This window comes from Onychostoma macrolepis, chromosome 22, assembly GCF_012432095.1.
Source record: "Onychostoma macrolepis isolate SWU-2019 chromosome 22, ASM1243209v1, whole genome shotgun sequence".
Classification (NCBI taxonomy): Eukaryota; Metazoa; Chordata; class Actinopteri; order Cypriniformes; family Cyprinidae; genus Onychostoma; species Onychostoma macrolepis.
This window is the reverse complement of record NC_081176.1, coordinates 12180033-12202309: the sequence shown is the minus strand read 5'-3', so window position 1 is coordinate 12202309 and position 22277 is coordinate 12180033. Positions and strand designations below refer to the sequence as shown.

The 22277-nt window shown below is 43.1% G+C and overlaps 1 protein-coding gene across 6 annotated transcripts in view; it reads right to left on the bottom strand.

Annotated features, from left to right (window-relative positions):
- The window catches only part of LOC131530616 (NACHT, LRR and PYD domains-containing protein 12-like), a 104518-nt gene that overhangs the window by 27501 nt on the left and 54740 nt on the right, over nucleotides 1–22277 (bottom strand). For 3 of the 6 annotated variants that reach the window (XM_058760977.1, XM_058760976.1, XM_058760978.1), the window contains exons 12-16: nucleotides 18886–19059; nucleotides 18498–18671; nucleotides 18181–18351; nucleotides 12163–12336; nucleotides 1435–1605 (exon numbers count right to left, since the gene is read on the bottom strand). In XM_058760977.1, the coding sequence (XP_058616960.1) occupies nucleotides 1435–1605; nucleotides 12163–12336; nucleotides 18181–18351; nucleotides 18498–18671; nucleotides 18886–19059 (864 nt within the window). Of the gene's footprint in view, nucleotides 1–610; nucleotides 1116–1434; nucleotides 1606–12162; nucleotides 12337–18180; nucleotides 18352–18497; nucleotides 18672–18885; nucleotides 19060–21335; nucleotides 22211–22277 lie in introns of those variants that run through there. The other 3 variants (XM_058760979.1, XR_009268443.1, XM_058760980.1) reach the window with 3 other exon arrangements.

Here is a 22277-nt window from a genome sequence, read left to right as displayed (position 1 = left end):
TGGAGATGCCTTCACACAATATAAACACCTCCGTACAGCTGCGGTTGTATTGAACCTATATTCAAACCAGACAATGGACTGTCTGACCACCGAATCCAGCAGTGCCCGCCATAAAATCGAAGTAAGTGCGCATCATTAATCACTGTTTTCGATACAAATATATTTTCTCGTAACATGAGGTCTGCAGTTAAGTTTAAATGTGAATTATTGTGCACCTATAGCACTCTTCGCTGTCATTAAAACATGTGATCAACCGCATCCACTACAAATATGTCTAAATTAATATAATTTTGGTTTAACTTCTGCGTAATGACAGAAGTAATATAAATTTTTAAAACAAATCAGTGCTTACCTCCATTAATGAGAGTGGAATATTGGTAACACTTTACAATAACAGTGCATGAATTATCATGTACTAATACCTTAATTAATAATTACTTGACTATGAACTAATGAAGAGTTAAGACATGTATTAATCAAGAACTAATGAAGAACTAACTTAACTACGACATGAGTCATATGAATTACCACATGAATAACACCACCTTAATTACATGTTAGTTCCTGCATGTTAGTTAATGTATTAATTAACACTTTGAGGTAAACTAAATCAAACATGCTCTAGAAGAAAGATTCATGAAAATGGCACACTGCAAAATTGTTTATAAATTTTCCACCTGCAGCTATGTCACAAACATCAGTGAATGACAGTGGATTTCTTGCAATATTTACGTTTAACCTAACTCATCCAACGCACAATGATGCATTCATAATTAAAAACAACTTCATCTCATCCTGTTTTGAGTGATTCCACTGCTGCCCTCCTACAATAATGTATTCATTAAGCAGATGCAATTTTCCAAATTAAAATCAGTGTTAGCATAGAGATGATGGTTATGTTATGAATTGGTTTACTGTCTTTATATCATAATAATGCACTGAAATCAGACGTTTGTCTTGAGTTCTTGCTCTTCTTTTGGGCCACTATTGCCCCTTCAAAATGTTAACCTTCCTCCTACCGTTCAGTTCCTTCTCCATCCAAATGCAGCCACAGGACCTCTGCTCTTCCACTTTTTTACAAACCACAGGCCCCTGACCTGAATATTATCAAACCACTGTGGACAGTTTTGTAAAGATGAGTGAGAAACTGATTCCTCGTGGCTAAAGCAACTGGCAGATGTTTTTATAGACAAAATTTAACTGGATACTATTCAAAAGTTGTATGAATCTATCCTGAGAAGTTTGGAAGCTGTGTTAACAGCAAATGATGGTAAAACTCCTTAATAAAATGTTGCCTATTTCGTATCTCTTATTTTTATGTGCTTTTAATTGCCTGTTTAATTTAATATTCTGTGTGATGTTGGAAGACAAACTTCTCTGATTCGAATGAGAATTATCGTAACAACCAATAGTCAAGTGGTGCAAGTTACTCACATTAGTGTGTTGAGTTGACAGTGTTTATCCTGCAGTAGAGCAGCGATCTGATTCACTCGTGTGTCTCCTAGTTCATGTTCACTCAGATTCAGCTCTCTCAGGAGTAACGGGTTTTTACCCACAATTCCAGTCACATACTGACAGGCTTCATCTGCAGCAGGACCCAAAAACCTGCAGAAGAGAAGATGAAGCAAGATTAATTTCAATACCCATCACATTACAAAACATCTAAGATTATCAAACATTGTTTGTAATGAAAATCTCTAGTTCTAATTTTAAAAATTGAACATATAAATAAACAAATAATTTATTTGAAAACAAAAGTCAAAAAGTCAATTATTTAAAAGAAACTCAGTCCTATACAGCAAACTCAGAAAGACATCCTGCAGAGTAAAAGCTAACTCGATCATGATTCTCAAATATCTCAAGAGCCTTCTGGCTTTTACACAGGAGATAAGGAAAGTTAACAAAAGGTATAACTAGTTTGTGACAGCTAAACATTCATAGCGATGTCTCTTGTTGATGCTGACTCTTTCTATCAAGCAGAATTCACTAAGCATTGCATTGTTGACCAACTGACATGATCTGGGTTTAGTTTTTCTCTACTTTCTCTACGTTTGTCTGTGCTAATGCAACAGTAATCCTGCTCATTACTGCTCAATCCTGCCCAATCCTGCTCAATCCTGCCCAGAAGAGACGGACGGCAGCGCACTGTGTATTTATTTTAGGTCCGTGCACTGACACGGAAGTGTCTGCAGAAGCGTTCAGCCATCGTGTGAAGACTGAGTGTAAAGACCTGCGACTTTTTCCTGCGCGACTTTAACCGAGCAACGACACCGAGCTACACACTTAAGTATTATATTTATCTTCCCTCACACACTCTCCTTTCCAATCCTCTTTCCTTCCACCTCTATCATGTGTTTCCAAAACATTCCGGCTCTCTCTCAACCACGCTATAACATCATACGCAGACGGCAACGTAATCCTGCTAACCTGCGCCCTATCTCTACATCTTCCTCTACACCTCTTTCTTTCTCTGTGGGTCTCTGGAATTGTCAGTCAGCTGTCAACAAAGCTGACTTAATTTCTGCTTTTTCTTTAAAATCCACGCTCAGCATCTTGGGCTTGACTGAGACCTGGATTCGTCAAGAAGACTCACAAACCCCAGCTGCTCTCTCTAACAATTTCTCTTTCTCTCACACCCCACGTCAAGTTGGCCGGGGTGGGGGCACTAGTCTGCTCATTTCAAACAATTGGAAATACTCAACCCGCTCTCCCCTATGCAATTACAACTCATTTGAACCTCATGTGATTACTGTATCAGCTCCTATAAAACTCCAGATTGTGGTAATTTACCGTCCCCCTGGCCAAATTCTAGCCACCTTCCTAGAGGAGCTGGACGGGCTGTTGTCCTCTTCAGAGGTGTCAAGTAACGAAGTACAAATACTTCGTTACCTTACTTAAGTAGAAATTTTGGGTATCTATACTTTACTGGAGTAATTATTTTTCAGCCGACTTTTTACTTCTACTCCTTACATTTTCACGCCATTATCTGTACTTTCTACTCCTTACATTTTAAAAATAGCCTCGTTACTCGTATTTCATTTCGGCTTGTCATCGTTCAAAAAAAAAAAAAAAAAAAAACATCTATCCAGATAAATCGCGCCATCCGGAGAGAGTGAATTTGATTGTGGTTGGATGAGAAGTATAAACGTATACCATTCCGACACCCTATTGGTTTGTACGCGATCCATTGCACCTGCACATGACACAAATCACGTCACACTTGGGGGTGACTGGGGTCGTCACTCAAAAAAGATTATTTCTTAAAAGTTATTATTTCTCCACTACTGGCTCATTTATCAAACGGGTGCTTTCTCTTCGTCCTCCGCAAATTAAGCTACAGTAAGTAGTTCGGTAGAGAGACGTTTGAATAGAATAAAAAGCGTTTGCGATTGATAATGTTGTGATAAGTAGGCTATACTAACTTTGTAACTCGTTACCCCCAACACTGGACACAGCAGACGTATGTAGCCGTGGCAGAGACTCAAGAAGAGAACTCGAGCGAGATGTAACTGATGTAGATTACCCTGTTGTTGTACATATAGGATTGAGTCCAAAGTGTTTGTTACATCTTCTAGTTAAATGTGACATTGTTGCCATTAGCTATAGAATTGAGCATAGTACAAACCAGGAAGTTATCAGGATTGAGTTTATTAATCACTTGGATTAATCATTCATTTTGACAGCACTAATGTTTATTGTATAGACAGGGGTGCACATAAGTGGTCCGCATGCGCGACCAAAATTAAAAATGCGCTGCGTAAATAAGTTTTGACAGCGTATTTGCGTACCGACATGGTTGACCATTTTAGATCCACAAACTGTACTGTATAAGATTTCTATCCAAACTGAAAGCATAATCTAGGCTACCCGCTGCCGTTTTCAAAGCAAAACTGTCTGTGACATTTCATACACTGACGCAATTCCATCAGCAGCGCTAAACCCGGAAGCGCATAATACTTGTTTGCCGGCAACCCGCCAAAATAAAAGCTCGCTGATTTTACGTTTGAAAATGATGAAAATTAAAATAATGATAATAATAAAAATATTAACATTTTATTTTTAAGTTTACTATGAAATAATTGCATTTGTATTATCACACTTGATTATTTTGTTTATTTTTTTTTAGTTAGTTAATTTATATATATAAAAAAAATAATAATAAATGAAGTGCAATAATATTATTATCACTATTATTATTATTTTTTTTTATAGTTATAGTTTATGGGTCACACTACATGCCATGGCCTGTGTGAGGACCAAACCAAATCTCCAGGTTCTCATATGAGAACCAGGCTGAAAAACTTATGTGCACCCCTGTATATAGACAACCATACAAGGGTAATTGTTACTAAGCCTGCCCTGGGTACAGCAATTTTCTTGTCCGTTGCCCTCACAGATTCCTGCAGCTAAGCTTGGGTGTACATTTACATTCCAATAAAGGTTAATGATGACATTCCTCTGAAGTTTGACTTTTTGCACCATTACAATACTTATAGGCAACTAGTCATCATATCTTCTGCTCCATGAAACACGTTAATGCTCAGTAGTACACATATATGGTTCTTTAATGTATTTGCATTGTACTAAAATGCGTTAATTTTTAATGGGCATATATGTGGCTGAAACAGGTAGCCTAGTGCAACCCAAATTTTTCAACATTAACATTTTAATATAACATTATAGGCATTATGGCCTTTAGAAAACTGTTTTTTTGAGGAGGTGGGGTAGTGCACAATAGGCCCCTGTGGCGCGGCCTAAGCTTTTGTCCTTAATGGCATTTTTTTCCTTACATTACTTTTACTTTTATACTTTAAGTAGTTTTGAAACCAGTACTTTTACACTTTTACTTGAGTAAAAAGCTTGAGTTGATACTTCAACTTCTACAGAAGTCTTTTTAAACCCTAGTATCTATAGTTCTACCTGAGTAATGAATGTGAATACTTTTGACACCAGTGGTCCTCTTTCGTGTAGGATGGCTCTCCACTCTTAGTCTTTGGTGATTTCAACATTCATCTAGACAAGCCTTATGCTACAGACTTCCATTCACTCCTAGCTTCATTTGATCTCAAACGCCTTACCACTACTAGCACGCACAAATCAGGCAACCAACTTGATTTAATTTACACACGCAATTGTACTGCAGAAAACATTCTGGTTCAACCACTACATATCTCTGACCATTTCTTCATTACATTTACATTACATTTTGCTACCCGTGTGTCACCAACCCCCCCTACCGGTTACTTTTAGATGAAACCTACGCTCCCTTTCTCCCTCCCATCTTTCCTCTGTAGTATCCTCCTCTCTTCTCTCACCTACCCATTTCTCATCTCTGGATGTGAATGCAGCTACTGACACTTTATGCTCTACCTTAACCTCTTGTCTAGACAACATTTGCCCTCTCCTGTCCCCCTCCACCACCTCCCACCACTTCTATAACAGCTGATGACTTTGCCACTTTTTTCACAGACAAAACTAGATCGATCAGTAGTCAGTTCTCACTTCCATGCACACAGGACCCCCAACCAACCACATCCACTGCTAAAACTCCCATCTTCTCCTTCTGTCCCCTCACTGAGGCGGAAGTATCCAAACTTCTCTCCAACCATCCTACAACATGTCCTCTTGACCCAATCCCCTCACACCTTCTCCAAGCAATCTCTAACAGTTTACAGAAAACATCTTCTGATGCACGACCTTGGACACATCATCAGTGTTGTTTCCAGGAGTCACTGGGTGTTTCGGGTCTTACAACAGACACCCTCGTCCTGGTGACCCGACCGAGGCTGATCAGACCCCGGCGTGTGTCCAAGTGGCATTCTACTGCCCCCACTGCTCACCTCTCTTCTACCAGAGCCATCTGGAAGCTTTTTCTGCTTCCTCTACGTTGTTGCCTATGGCTCTTCTTCGGTTAGCACCTGTTATGCGCAGCGTGCCATAGGCCTTGCTCAGGGAGTGACTGGCAAATCCCCTGCTGCCCACCTCTACTGGCATACACCTGGTCCTCCATCCATTCCTCCGGCAATCCTCCACCAGTTCTTGGTATTTCTCCCTCTTCCTCTCTTGAGCCTCCTCCATCCTCTCCTCCCAGGGCACTATCAGCTCCAACAAGATCAGTTGTTTTGTGGCCTCAGAGACCAAGATGATGTCAGGTCTCAATTTGGACTGGGTAATGTGTGTTGGAATTTTCAGCTGCCTTTCCAGGTCAACTGTCATTACCCAGTCCCGGGCTGTGGAGAGCAAACCTACAGAGCAGTTTTTCAATGCTTTCTCTGACTTTTGTCCTTCCCTGATGAAGTGAATGGCCTTGGCTGTAGTTTGGATATGTCGGCTGTCCTTGATCCTCTTGCTGATTGCCTCCGCAATGGATTTGAGGACCTGGTCGTGCCTCCATCGATACCGGCCCTCACCCAGCGCCTTGGAGCAGCTGCTCAGGATGTGTTCTAATCTCCCTACTTTGGAACAAAGGGGGCATGCAGGTGTTTCTATCTTTCCCCATGTGCACAGGTTGGATGGACTTGGGAGGATATCATAGACCCCCTGAATCAAGAACTTGATTCTCTGGGGATTCCACTTCCAAATGTCCCTCCAAGTGATACTCCGCTCCATCGCCTGCTCCCACTTCATCCAGGCACCTTGCTGCCGCATGGCCACTGTTCTGCTGGTTCGCTCTTCCTCTTCCTGACACTTTGGCATCTCTGGATCCAGAGTACTGCAGATGTTCCCGTGCCCGTGCAACGATGAACTCCTCCCTGACTGAGCTAAAAGGGAGCCTGAGCTTGTTGGTGTTCCCATATAGCCCGATGTTATGCAGGCTGCGTGGTAGACCCAGCCATCTACGCAGATAGCTGCTCACTTTTTGCTCAAAACCTTCTACCATGGTCATGGGGACCTCATAGATAAGCAGAGGCCAGAGGATTCTTGGGAGGATTCCATGCTGGTAGACTCAGGCCTTGAATCTTCCAGGGAGCCCAGACTTATCCACTGTTCTCAACCATCCGTCCAGGTCAGCACCGGCTGCCTTGATGGAGTCTCTGTCACTCAGCCTGCAGTTAAAGACCTTCCCAAGGCTCTTCACTGGACTCTCAGTGACTGACGGGATCTGGTATTCTCCCAGCCTGAAGCGGAATCTGTCTGTAACCTTCCCCTTCTTTAGAACCAAGGACCTGGACTTTGCAGGTTTGAAGCTCATGCATGCCCATGACATGAGTCTCTCCAACCCCTGAAGGATCCACCTGTCTCCTGGTACCGCCGTTGTTATCACTGTGAGATCGTCCATGAAGGCTCTTATGGGAGGTTGCCTTACTCCAGACTTGCTGAGGGGACCTCTGCACTCTGTTTCAGCTGCCTTGACCAGCATATTCATTGACAGCGCAAATAGGGTCAATGAGATGGTACAGCCAGTGATTATCCGCACCTCCAGCTGATGCCAGTCAGATGTTAGCTGGCCAGTAGAGACTCTCAAGCTGAACTTGCTGTAATAGTCCAGGATGAGATCTTTCACCTTCTGCGGTACATGATGTTTCTCCAGTGCGACCTCCACCAGCATATGGGGTATTGAGCCATAGGCATTGGTGAGGTCCAACCACAGCACTGCCAGGTCCCCTCTACCTTCTCTTGCTTCCCTGATGAGCTGGGTCACCACGCCTGTGTGTTCCAGACAACCAGGAACTCCTGGTATACCTCCCTTTTGCACAGACGTATCGATGTACTTATTGCTCAACAGGAAGTTGGAGAGCCTCTTAGCCACGATGCTAAAGAAGATTTTACTCTCCACACTAAGCAAAGAGATGACCCGAAACTGGTCGATATCCTCAGACTTCTCCTCTTTTGGTATGCACACACCCTCAGCATACCTCCATTGCTGGGCGATCTTCCCTATCCTCCAGATCACCCTCAGGACCCTCCACAGCCGATGTAGTAGCTTTGGGCAGTTCTTATACACCTTGTAGGGCACTCCTCTTGGGCCTGGTGCTGAGCTCGATCTTGCTCTCCTCACCACTTCCTCCACTTCCCTTAGGCGGGGCTCCTTCAGGTCAAAGTCTAATGAAGGCTCTGGTGGTGTTATCAGCGCATCGCATGGACCCAGCGGTTGTTCTCTGATGGAGTCACTATAGGTGGCCTTAAGGTGATCGTTTATGGCATCCTTGGAGCATGTGAGGCGGCCAGCCCTCTTTTGGCCAAGGAGCTGCTTGGTCAGCTTAAATGGATTGGCCAAGAATGCTGCCCTCTTCCTGGCTCTCTCCTTCCGCCTCCTTCTGTGGAACTCTGCTCTCCGTAAGGTCAAGAGTTGTTTCCTTAGGATTGCACTCAGGTCCGCTAGGTCGGCTCTCTCGACTTCCCCCCTAACTTGTATTGCCTCTTTAGCAGCCTGAGTTCTTCCCTGAGGCGCTGGATTTTCCTTGCTCTATGGCTTGGAGCATATGCCGATGGAGCAGGCTTGGATGCCTCGATTCCAAATCGCTCAGCTGCAATGTTCACTATGAGGGTAGTCATCGTTCTCGATCGGTGGTCCACATCCCCCTTTACTGTTACTTCCAGGACCTGACTTACATCTTCATCAAATTGTTGCCACTCAGCTCTCTTGGAGGATTTGGGCCATTGGATCCTTGGCTGGACCAAAGGGGCACAGCCAGTTGTCATGACTGCAGGTTGCTGGCTTTGGAGGCTGTGTGGGTTGTCAAGAGATGCTGTCTCTTGGGTTATAGTGGCAAGTGAGCTGCTGGCAGCAGGTTTTGACGACACTAGGAGGCTCTGGGCACTGTGGGTTTTGCCTCCGGGCCTGGCTCCTCCTGCGTCTTACCAGAAGTCACTTCTGTGCATTGTGTCGTTGTTTCCGCTGTCAAGCATCTCATTCTGCCTTGGTGGATTTTTAAACCCCTTTCATTCTTGCAGATCCTGCCGCAGATGCACTGTATTGACATTGGCATTATTCCTTTATCCTGTGTCGTTATCCTTGAATCCGTCCTGTTGGGGTGCTCATCCTCCCCCCCTCTCAGGCACCCCTGGGGGTATCTTTCTTTTGAGTGTGGGTAACACACTCTTACCAGCACTCACACTCATCATCAATACATCCTTCCTCACAGGCATCTTCCCCACTGCATTCAAGCAGGCTCGGGTAACCCCACTGCTCAAAAAAACCTACATTAAACACTTCTCTTACAGAAAACTACAGACCTGTCTCTCTCCTTCCATTCATAGCGAAAACACTCAAACGAGTCGTCTTCAACCAGGTCTCATTATTTATTTCACAGAACAACAAACTGGACACTAAACAATCAGGTTTTAGGAGTGGCCATTCAACTGAGACTGCGCTACTCTCAGTCACTGAAGCCCTGTGAATTGCAAAAGCCGATTCCAAATCTTCAGTCCTCATTCTGCTGGATCTATCTGCCGCTTTTGACACTGTCAATCATCAGATCCTCCTGTCCACCCTCTCATCACTGGGCATCACTGGGATTCCACTTCACTGGTTTGAATCTTATCTCACTGGTAGGTCTTTCAGGGTGGCCTGGGGAGGGGAGGTATCCAAAGCACATCAACTGGTCACTGGGGTTCCTCAGAGATCAGTTCTTGCACTCCTCCTCTTCTCCACATACACTACATCACTGGGTCCCATCATACAGGCACATGGATTATCCTACCATTGTTACGCTGATGATACACAGCTCTATCTCTCTTTTCAACCAGATGATCCAACGGTAGCTGCACGGATCTCAGGCTGCCTGGCGGACATCTCGGCATGGATGAAAGAACATCACCTACAGCTCAACCTGGCAAAGACTGAGCTTCTTGTCTTCCCTGCTACTCCAACTTTACAGCAAGACTTCACAATCCAGTTAGGTTCATCAACAATTACCCCATCAACTTCGGTCAGAAATCTTGGTGTAATCTTTGATGACCAGCTGACCTTCAAAGAGCACATTGCAAAGACTGTTCGATCTTGCAGATTTGCACTACACAACATCAGAAAGATCAGGCCCTTTCTGACAGAGCATGCTGCACAACTTCTTGCCAAGGCCCTTGTCATTTCTAGGCTGGACTACTGCAATGCTCTTCTGGCTGGACTTCCATCAAACACAATCAAACCTCTACAAATGATTCAGAATGCAGCGGCACGACTGGTCTTCAACAAGCCCAAAAGAGCCCATGTTACACCTCTCTTTATCTCCTTGCACTGGCTACCAGTCGCAGCTCGCATCAAGTTCAAGACACTGATGCTTGCATATAGAACAACCACAGGCTCAGCACCCACCTACTTGCACTCACTATTAAGAATCTACATCCCCTTCAGAAGTCTGAGATCTGCTAGTGAGCGACGCCTCGTGGAACCATCACAGACAGGCTTAAAATCACTCTCCAGAACATTCTCGTTCACCATTCCTGGCTGGTGGAATGGTCTTCCCACCCCTATCCGGAGTGCTGGATCCCTGTCAATCTTCAAGCAACAATTGAAAACTCATCTCTTTCGACACTACTTGACTTCATCCTAAAAAAAAAAACATCTTTCTCTTTATTTACTCCTTCCCTTGCTAGCTTGTACTTATTTGAAAAATGCCTGAGACTTCAAGCACTTCGTCTGTCTGATTGCCTCTTCGAGATGAATCGCTTTATGTATTCCTTTGGATAAAAGCGTCTGCAAAATGACTAAATGTAAATGTCATGGGAAGGTTACTTTGGAAATGTAATAGGTTACAGATTACAAGTTACCCTATTAAAAATGTAATAAGTAGTGTAACTTTTCAATTACTTTATTAAAGTAATGCAAGTTATTACATTTGATTACTTTTTGATTACTTTTTTAAATTTATAATATTTTCAACTGTTAATCATTTTGAAACATTTAAAGCAGGCAGGGTTAACCTTACAGTAGTGCTCAACACTGATTACTGGCACTTTCAAAATCCTTCATCACTTGAATTAAGATTATAATAAATAAGGGATAATATGCATCTTTATTTTGCGATAACAACTGGCTGGATGTACATTATCCCGCTTATAACACGGCTGCTTGCCACAAAAGCAAATAATTAGACATGAAACACTGATCTGAGTAGAAATATTTGAACACAAAGCTTCCATGAAGAAAGCAGTTGCTAGCAAGCAGCAAGTTTAAACTAGACGGACACTTAAGGGATACGGTGCAGTCATACCACTTTTATTACACAACATTTCACCACATAAATAATTAAGTACTAGTACTTACAGTACTAGATTGTTAGTTATCTTATAATCCATTACAGTGTACGAAACAAAATGAGAGCAATACCAGGTAAACAGAATTAAGAAACTGTACACATACTATTTTTTCTGAGTCTGTGTTATTAGCTTTTACCAGTTATATGAATAACATACCTTGGAATATCACGACTGACCAATCAGAATCAAGCATTCCACAGAGCCGTGTAATAACTTAATTTAAAGCACAGCCACCACAAAATAAGACTGAACACCTCTTATTTACTTTGAGATCATTCTGAGGTTAAATACAGATTTAAAATCATAACAATAAATTGTTTATTTGCTATGATACTGGTTTTGTAATCAAATGTTTGCATGATTATGTCAGGAAACACTGGCATATAAGAATGCCTTGGAAAAAACCTTTACTCTTAAAAAAATAAAGCATATGCATAAACCCAAACAGGAAATAAAACCATTATCGCATAAGCATGTGTCTTGTTCTGTGTCCTAAACTCCTGAAACATTGCTGTCTCATGTTTTTGAGCATTCAATGCAATTTATGAAATAGGTCAATTAAATTTGTATATGGGTGTGTGAAAAAAACTTCAGATGTAACCCCCTTTGTAATCATTAACATTTTCAGAAGTAACTGTAATTTAATTACACATTTTTTCTCAGTAACTGTAACTAATTACAATTACATTTATTTTGTAATTAAATTACGTAATTCCGTTACATGTAACTATTTACTCCCCAACACTGCTAGTGACCCATAATGTCTCTTTGATCTGTAGCTTTTACCACAACTAAACTGTGTTGACATTCATCATCAGCAGCTACAGCATTTGATCTTTCAAGTTCGATCATTTTGAAAAAATTTTGATGCAACAAATTGTGTATTTTATTGCATTATTGAAATAATCTTTATATAATTCACCTGCATATAATTATTTTTTTTATCATTTCATCATGTCTCACCTCAGTGTCTTCAGTTGACAGTTTGGATCCTGTAGTAAATCATTGAGTTGCTTCACTCCTGATTGTCCAGGATCATTTCCTGTGAGATCCAGCTCTATCAGGTGTGAAGGGTTTGATCTCAGAGCTGAAGCCAGAGCTTTATAACCTTCTTCAGTGATACTGCAGTCTGAAAGTCTACAAAAAAACAATCTTTAAATACGATACTATCACACTACTGAATACTGTAATGAAGTTTGAGTCTCAGGGAAGGAATAGAGAAGAACCAGCAAACTGTAAACGTCACTTTAATAACAAAATAAACATAAGAAAGGTCGACTTCCACATAATTGTCACAAATACATCAGATATGTACTGTAGATAAACTGGCTAAAAAACTTGCAGGATTTTATTCTAGTCTAGGGGACACTTAATTTTCTAGCGATTATCGCCAATTTGATTGCACAGATACTAATTTAAACTAAACTGAGCTAGACAATGACATCTCTGAATTCAATAATGAAATGCCTTTAACTGAAAATTGAGTGTTTAATCTTATCATTATACATTACTGACACTCTATCCTCCAGTTTGATACTGTTAAGTGCTTTGACACAATCTGTATTGTTAAAAGCGCTATATAAATAAAGGTGACTTGACTTGACTTGACTAGTCAGGAGTGATTTTTGCGTATGTGTGGTTTGAGTTGGTTCTAAATTTCAACATAATTTTAGGAAAAATCTAATTGTAAACCAATTTTCCCTATCTGTCAGTCACTACGAGTTATGTCGTGACGACATATGGGGTCTTACTTGGGAGCCCGAATCCTCTCTGATTAAGAGAAAGCGCCAATGAAATTTGACTAGTGAATTTTGCATGCTGAGCCACTCCCTGTGCACACGGGTATAAATAGGCAACAGGTGCATCCAGTCATCAGATTTTTGCTTTGGAGCTGAGTGAATGAACACAGTTCAAGATTCACTAGATGAATTTTCTCTGCTGCTGGAAGAAGAGGCTGTTCTGGGTGGTGTTATGGCACAATCAGCAGCGCCCCTGTTAATTCAGCGATTGCCCTGGGTGCTTCATTTAAAAGAGCAGTTTCTGATCGCAGACGGCTCGCGTCTTTTTAAAGACGCCTTTCCGTCCGTGTCCTCTTGGCTGTGGTCGTTTCCTATCCTCTGTCGACAGCCACGATCGTTGTCTTCAGTGTCTGGGCATCCAGCTTAGTTCACTGCGAGTGTGTGACCATGGCAGCACTGCGATCGTACGTCTCTCTCCTCACGGGGATGGGAGGAGCTCCCTCTGTCACTACCCCCGCTGACTTCTCTGCCACGAGCAGAGAACCATCGGTTAGTGCTCTGGGAGATCTGAGGGCTACAGTGAGAGCCTCTCCGACGGGCCAGCTCCCGCGGACCTCTTACTCCTCCCGCAGCAGCTGTTCTGTGCGGTTCCCCGGTGATTCTGCTGTGCCGTCTGACAGCGTGCCCAGTGTTTCATTCGGCGTGCCGATAGAGGATCAGATGACGATAACAGCATTGGGGGATGGGCTATCGTCCTCTGAGGATGAAGATTTGGCGGGGCTGCCCCCCTCGGGTGAGCCGAATCGGACCCAGAGTTGATGGCCATGCTTTCTCGGGTTGCCGTGAGCATCGGGCTGGAGGCGTGCACACCTCCCAATCCCGAGCCCTCGCAGCAGGTTGATTGGTTCCTCGGCATGGGCTGTGGCTTGCGGCCACGCCCCGCCCTGGTTCCTTTCTTCCCGGAGGTGCATGAGGAGCTGATGAAGTCGTGGACGGCCCCTTTTTCGGTTGGAAGCCGCTCACCTGACTCCTCTATCCTCTCTACCCTCGATGGCGGGGCTGCTAGGGGGTACGTTGACATTCCCCAGGTGAAGAGTGCGGGTTGCGGTGCACCTGTACCTGCAAAACGCCGCCACTTGGAGGAATCGTCCTCGTCACCTGCCAAAGCTTGCAGTCCTGCGGGTTCAAGCTGCCTCTGCCCTGCAAGTACTGTACACCAAGCCAAGGCACCAAAACAAATGCAGGAGGGTAGTACCGACCCGAGGTTAATGCAAGAACTGCGCTTGGCAACTGACTTTGCCCACCGGGCGACGAAAGTCACGCCGCTGTCATTTGGGAAGGTGATGTCGATGTTAGTGGTCCAATTGAGATGAGTGACGTCGACAAAGTGTGCTTTCTTGACGCTCCCATCTCCCAGGCTGGGTTATTCGGCGACCCTGTCGAGGACTCCGCAGTTCTCTGCAGTACAAAGGCGGACTGAGGCTATCCAGCACATCCTTCTCCGGTGTGATCCTCCACCTGCCACCGTTCCGCCGCGGGCCACGCCTCAACCTGCCCATCGCCGAGGGCGCCCTCCTGCGGTTGCTCCGCCCCATGCTGAGACCATGTCTCCCTGCCCATGTCGGGGTTTACAGCCCTTATTTCATCGTGCCCAACAAAGACAGTGGCTTTCGGCCAGTCCTGGACCTGCGTGTCTTGAATCGGGCCCTTCAAAAGCTTCCGTTGAACATGTCGATGCAGAAGCGCATCAGGGCGCACTTGCCACGGTACAGGAAGTCGGCATCAGGATCCACAACTATCTTGAGCATGGCCTGCTTGCGAGAACACTTGTGTGATCACAGGGACATGGTGCTCCGGTACCTCAGCCAGTTGGGGCTTCGGGTCAACTGGGAAAAGGGTAAGCTCTCCCCCATGCAGAGAATCTCTTTTCTCAGTGTGGAGTTCGACTCTGTGAGTATGACGACACGTCTCACCAACTAGTGTGCCCAGTCTGTGCTGAACTGCCCGAGTTCCTTCAGAGGCAGGATGGTGGTACCACTGAAACACTTTCAGAGGCTCCTGGGGCATATGGCATCCATAGCCGCAGTCACGCCGCTCAGATTGCTTCATATGAGACCACTTCAGCACTGGTTACACTCCCGAGTCCCGAGATGGACATGGCACCACAGTACAGCTCGCGTGACCATCACACCCACATGTTGCCGCTCATTCAGCCCCTGGACGGACCTCGTCTTTCTACTGTTCGGCGTGCCCTTAGAACAAGTGTCTCGGCATGTCGTTGTCACGATGGATGCCTCCAGTGTGGGCTGGTGCGCTACATGCAACGGGCAGGCAGCCTCGGGGTTCTGGACAGGGCCTCGACTGCTTTGGCAAATCAACTGCCTTGAGTTGCTGTCAGTGCTACTAGCCTTGCGGCGGTTCCGGCCGCTGCTGCTTGGCAAGCACCTGTTGGTTCACACAGACAACTCTGCGACCGTTTTGTACATCAACTGGTAGGGTTGTCTACGATCACGTCACATGTCAAAACTCGCCCGCCATCTCCTCCTCTGGAGTCAGACGTAGCGCATGCGGCAGGGGAGCTCAATCGTGCGGCCGATGTGCTCTCACGACAGCTCACGTTCCCCGGAAAATGGCGACTCCATCCCGAGACAATCCGGATGATCTGGAGTCGATTCGGGGAAGCTCAGGTGGACCTGTTTACTTCCCATGAGAACTCCCATGAAGGAGGCAGATGTGAAAGCACCCTTAATCAGAGAGGATTCAGGCTCCCAAGTAAGACCCCATATGTTGTCACGACATAACGTCTCCGTTCCCTCTATCAGGGAAAGAGGGTTCCATACGTAACCGAGACGTTATAGTATATATATATATATATATATATTAGTGCTGGGCAACGATTAATCGCGATTAATCGCATCCAAAATAAAAGTTTTTGTGTACATAATATATGTGTGTGTATTGTGTGTATTTATTTTGTATATATGAATACACACCCATGTATGTATATATTTAAGAAAAATGTGTCATGTTTATATATTAAATATATTTATATATCATATAAATTATATTAATAAATATATACATGTAAATCTTTTCAAAATATATACTGTATGTGTGTCTTTATATACACATAATAAATATAGACAGTACACACAGATATATTATATAAACAAAAACTTTTATTTTGGATGCGATTAATCACGATTAATCGTTGCCCAACACTAATATATATATATATATATATATATATATAAATACACCTGCCGTATTTTCAAACTGGCCCCTAGTTTTAAATTTTTGAGTTAAAAATGTATAATATACGGCAAAGCAAAAACAAAATTTGTGTCTTTTTTTTTATCTTAATTAGTTTTAACGTCATCCATATACATTTCACTTTAATATTATTTTAGCTTAGTTCAGTTTTTCAATTGCATTTGCATTTTATTTCAGTACAGTTAAAAAAACATTCTCTAAGTTTAAAAAACTGGTCATTTTACATTTATTTATACTTCTGCAGGTGAATAGATTGAAAAATAGAGTGGGTATGGAAAGTATTCAGACCCCCTTAAATTTTTCACTCTTTGTTATATTGCAGCCATTTGCTAAAATCATTTAAGTTTTTAAATGACATACAGTACATATCATTTTTTTCCTCATTAATGTACACACAGCACCCCGTATTGACAAAAAAAACACAGAATTGTTGACATTTTTGCGGATTTATTAAAAAAGAAAAACTGAAATATCACATGGTCCTAAGTATTCAGACCCTTTGCTCAGTATTTAGTAGAAGCACCCTTTTGATCTAATACAGCCATGAGTCTTTTTGGGAAAGATGCAACAAGTTTTTCACACCTGGATTTGGGGATCCTCTGCCATTCCTCCTTGCAGATCCTCTCCAGTTCTGTCAGGTTGGATGGTAAACATTTTTAGGTCTCTCCAGAGATGCTCAATTGGGTTTAAGTCAGGGCTCTGGCTGGGCCATTCAAGAACAGTCACGGAGTTGTTGTGAAGCCACTCCTTCGTTATTTTAGCTGTGTGCTTAGGGTCATTGTCTTGTTGGAAGGTAAACCTTCGTCCCAGTCTGAGGTCCTGAGCACTCTGGAGAAGGTTTTCTTCCAGGATATCCCTGTACTTGGCCGCATTCATCTTTCCCTCGATTGCAACCAGTCGTCCTGTCCCTGCAGCTGAAAAACACCCCCACAGCATGATGCTGCCACCACCATGCTTCACTGTTGGGACTGTATTGGACAGGTGATGAGCAGTGCCTGGTTTTCTCCACACATACCGCTTAGAATTAAGGCCAAAAAGTTCCATCTTGGTCTCATCAGATCAGAGAATCTTATTTCTCACCATCTTGGAGTCCTTCAGGTATTTTTTTAGCAAACTCCATGCGGGCTTTCTTCTGTCGGGCCACTCTGCCATAAAGCCCTGACTGGTGGAGGGCTGCAGTGATGGTTGACTTTCTACAACTTTCTCCCATCTCCCGACTGCATCTCTGGAGCTCAGCCACAGTGATCTTTGGGTTCTTCTTTACCTCTCTCACCAAGGCTCTTCTCCCCCGATAGCTCAGTTTGGCCAGACGGCCAGCTCTAGGAAGGGTTCTGGTCGTCCCAAACGTCTTCCATTTAAGGATTATGGAGGCCACTGTGCTCTTAGGAACCTTAAGTGCAGCAGAAATTTTTTTGTAACAATGGCCAGATCTGTGCCTTGCCACAATTCTGTCTCTGAGCTCTTCAGGCAGTTCCTTTGACCTCATGATTCTCATTTGCTCTGACATGCACTGTGAGCTGTAAGGTCTTATATAGACAGGTGTGTGGCTTTCCTAATCAAGTCCAATCAGTATAATCAAACACAGCTGGACTCAAATGAAGGTGTAGAACCATCTCAAGGATGATCAGAAGAAATGGACAGCACCTGAGTTAAATATATGAGTGTCACAGCAAAGGGTCTGAATACTTAGGACCATGTGATATTTCAGTTTTTCTTTTTTAATAAATCTGCAAAAATGTCAACAATTCTGTGTTTTTCTGTCAATATGGGATGCTGTGTGTACATTAATGAGGAAAAAAATGAACTTAAATGATTTTAGCAAATGGCTGCAATATAACAGAGTGAAAAATTTAAGGGGGTCTGAATACTTTCCGTACCCACTGTATATAATTTTCCAATAATCAGCAAATGTGCAATACTGATCTCACTGCTGTGGTGTTGAGTGTATCTGATAGGGAAATATACTCACTTGAGTATTTCCAGCTCACACACGGGATTCTTCAGTCCCTCACAGATCTCTTTGACTCCTGAGTTCAGCAGACGGCTGTTGTTCAGGTTCATCTCTTTCAGGATGGTTTTGGAGGAGAGAACAGTAGCTAGAACTGAGCAGCTTTTCTTTGCCAGCCCAAAATTATTCAGCCTGAACACAAAACAGCATTATTTGTTATTCAGAACATATTCAACACACATCAGATCAACAGCTCTTCATATCTGATCACACATGTGACTGACAGTCTTTTGTAATGAATAATTATTAGTTATAATGTATAAATCATGTTCACTTACTCAATTTTCTCCAGTTTGCTATGGGAGTCCATCAAAAGAGCACAGAGCTTCTCCAAATCCAGGTCTCCTAATTTATCTTCACTCAGATTCAGTTCTGTCAGTAATAATGGACTTTTACCCACAACTTTAGTGAGATACTCACACGCATCCTCTGCAGCAGGACTTTTAAAAAACCTACAGCAAATAGATACAAATTTTAGATCATTTACGTTTTTACATACTGTTGTCACAAATTATGTTGTGTGCCTGTTAAATTTCTCTCAATTGCAGTTTAATTCCAGTTCATATCATTCCTTTTCCACACTGGTCTATTTGGCCCCTTTATCTATTATCTTTCAGCTGATTTCACATCTGTGGTTGCGTTTTAAATATTTTAAGGTTTTATCACCTGATGGTCTGTAATGAACAGTGTCCATCCTGTAGTAAATCGGTGAGCTGCTTCACTCCTGATTGTCCAGGATCATTTCCTGTGAGATCCAGCTCTATCAGGTGTGAAGGATTTGATCTCAGAGCTGAAGCCAGAGCTTTATAACCTTCTTCAGTGATACTGCAGTCTGAAAGTCTATTTAAAAAAAGATGTTATTCCTGCTTAAAACACAGTTAATCATACAAGTACATGTACTCTGTATTAAAAAAAGCTGCACTACAGGAATTTGGCCTGCAATTTAACTGCAAACAATTTACTTTTTACATTTTCATTTGCCCCAATAGCAAGAGAAAAAATATTAAGAGATTGATTATGTTGGTCAGAATAGAGAAAAATGTGAAATTTGCCATCACTCCCTCGGCTGGTGTATTAGAAACATGCAGCAGCGTTAACTCGTTTTCTGTCATTTAATGCCAAGGTGCAGTGTTATAAATGTATTTATTTATTTTTATGACAGTTTGTGCAAAGGGTCCTTAGCCTCGCTATAACCTGTGGTTCAAACATAAATTTATACATCACTTGCAGAGTTATTTAACATCAGTTATGCTTCAGTATGGCATTCTACTTGATCTCAGATGGATCTCATTGTTAGGAATCACTATGGTTTCACAGCCAGCTGGATGACCAGTCTAAGCAACTGTTGAAAAACTATTGGGCAGTCGTGGCCTAATGGTTAGAGAGTCTGACTTGTTAAGTTAAGTTAAGTCGTGACGTATTGTTAAGTATGGTGACCCATACTCGAAATGGTGCTCTGCATTTAACCCATCCAAGTGCACACACACAGCAGTGAGTAGTGAACAAGTGCACACACACACACACAGTGAACACACACCCGGAGCAGTGGGCAGCCTTGCTCCAGCGCCCGGGGAGCAATTAGGGGTTCAGTGCCTTGCTCAAGGGCACCTAAGTCATGGTATCGGAGGTGGAGAGAGTGCTGTTCATTCACAATCCCCACCGAGAATCGAACCAGCAACCTTCAGGTTACAAGCCCGACTCCCTAACCATTAGGCCACGACTACCACGACTTGTAACCCGAAGGTTGTGGATTGTCGTGGAGGGAGTGAATAACCAGTGCTCTCTTCCACCCTCAATTCCACGACTGAGGTGAGACCCTTGAGCAAGGCACCGAACCCCCAAACTGCTCCCGGGTGCCACAGCAATATGGCTACCCACTGCTCCAGGTGTGTGTTCACAGTGTGTGCATGTTCATTGCTGTGTGTGTGAGCATGGGTCACCATACTTGACACCACATCACTTCACTCACTTAAAACAAGATGCAAACACTGCAGCAACCTCAGTATTAGTGTGGTAGTACTTGAGACCAGTCTTGGTCTCAAGACTGGTCTTAAGACCACTTTTTGAAGGCCTTTCGACTTCATTTGTACTCGGCCTTGTCTTGGTCTCAGACTAAGAGGACTCAGGATTTTATTTCAAGACTGTCTAAGACCACACCTGTGAGGAAATCACTAAATTGCTGGTGCATTGTCTGATTTATCTGCTAACATCATTAATGCAATGATGTAAAACTTCCTGCTTCAAATGCGATCAATAAATCTTTTCTAATTTTTTGGATGCTGTTATGCTGGATCAGAATTTAATAAGGAATTGCACCAAAATTAATACAAATACCCCAAAATTTCAAGATACGATTGCAAAAACGTATTTGAACTGTATGATCTTGTTTTAATATTATAGAATTAATATATAATTATGCAATATTGCATGAGCAAGAGAGCTGTTTTCACAAATATGAGGACAACTGCAAACATAATATTGATTTTATACAAATGTTCAACAAACAAGTTACTATTAAGTGAATTGCATTTTAGATACCAATTTTTGCTCTTTCCACAACGAAAATAGTTCCAAACAAACCCATAGCAGAACTGTTGTGCATTTCCGAGTAACACACAGCAGTGTTTCATTACTGAATGAATCAGCTGTTTTTAACAAATTGTTTGAATAAATGATTCTGTGTCACACTCATGGTGATCTGCCGCCACCTAGCCTACTGGCGGTTTTAGTTTCATATTTAAAAGTATAATTTTAATTTTCCGTCATATTTGTATAATTCAAAAATATATATTTTTAAAACAGTAAACTGAATGCTCTTATTCAGTTTGGAAGAGCTGAACTTTTGGATATTGGGAGACGATGCCAACTTTACGATGCCAACTTTAAGTCCAAGCTGGACTTTATACCACCAGAGATTCAGCGGACCTGTGAAGCTATCAACGTCACGCATAAGTGGCACTGGAGGCGGAGAAAAGAGCGGAGGCAAAAGCGGGGCAAGAGAGGTGGCCTACGTGCTAAGCTACATGCTAACCCACATAGAACAGCCCTTCCGAGTCTCTTTCTCACAAATTCCCGGTCAATCGTCAACAAGATGGATGAGCTACGGCTGAGGATTATGTCGTGCGGTATGAATAGCTGTGTGATGATCGTCACAGAGACCTGGCTTAATAACATTCCCGATGAGGCTATAGAACTGGAGGGCCGCTCCGTCTACCGAGCTGACAGGACTGCAGCCTCTGGTAAGAGTAAAGGTGGTGGAGTGTGCATCTATGTTCATAAAAACTGGTGTACTGCAACAAATGTTATTGAAACATACTGCTCCCCGGATTTGGAATATCTGGCGGTGAAATGCAGACCGTTCTACATGCCAAGAGAGTTTTCTGCCTTTCTGATTACAGCTGTTTACATACCACCATTGGCTAATGTCAGGCCAGCACTGGAGAAGTTGCACAGCACTATTAATAGCCAGCTAAATGCACATCCGGAGGGAGTTGTGGTCATAGCAGGAGACTTCAATCATGTATAACTGAAAGCAGTATTTCCCAAGTTTTCCATATACATCAATTTCCTGACCAGGGACAATAATATTCTGGATCAGGTCTATACGAACATCCCAGGGCATATAAAGCTGCAGCATCTCCACATCTGGGCATGTCAGACTACATCTCGCTGGAAATGACACCGGCATAAAGACCTCTTATCTGCCGATCAAGACCAACTTTTAAAACCATTCAGGTCTGGAGTGTGGAGGCTACTTCAGCACTTCAGGACTGCTTTGAATGCACTGACTGGGGAGTGTTTAAAGAGAATGCGGATATAGAGGAATACACACACCTGTCTTGGCCTATTTGTATTTCTGCACAAACTCCGTCTTGCCCACTAAATCCATCAGAGTGTTTGGCTGGACCGTACACTGCGGTCTTTGCTTAAAGCCCAAGATATCGCCTATAGGTCAGGTGACCTGCTGGCTTACAGAAGAGCCTGGAGGGATCTGAAGAAAGGTATACAGGAGGCTAAACGCAGGTACAAAAAGTATACTGAGGGACACTTTGATAATA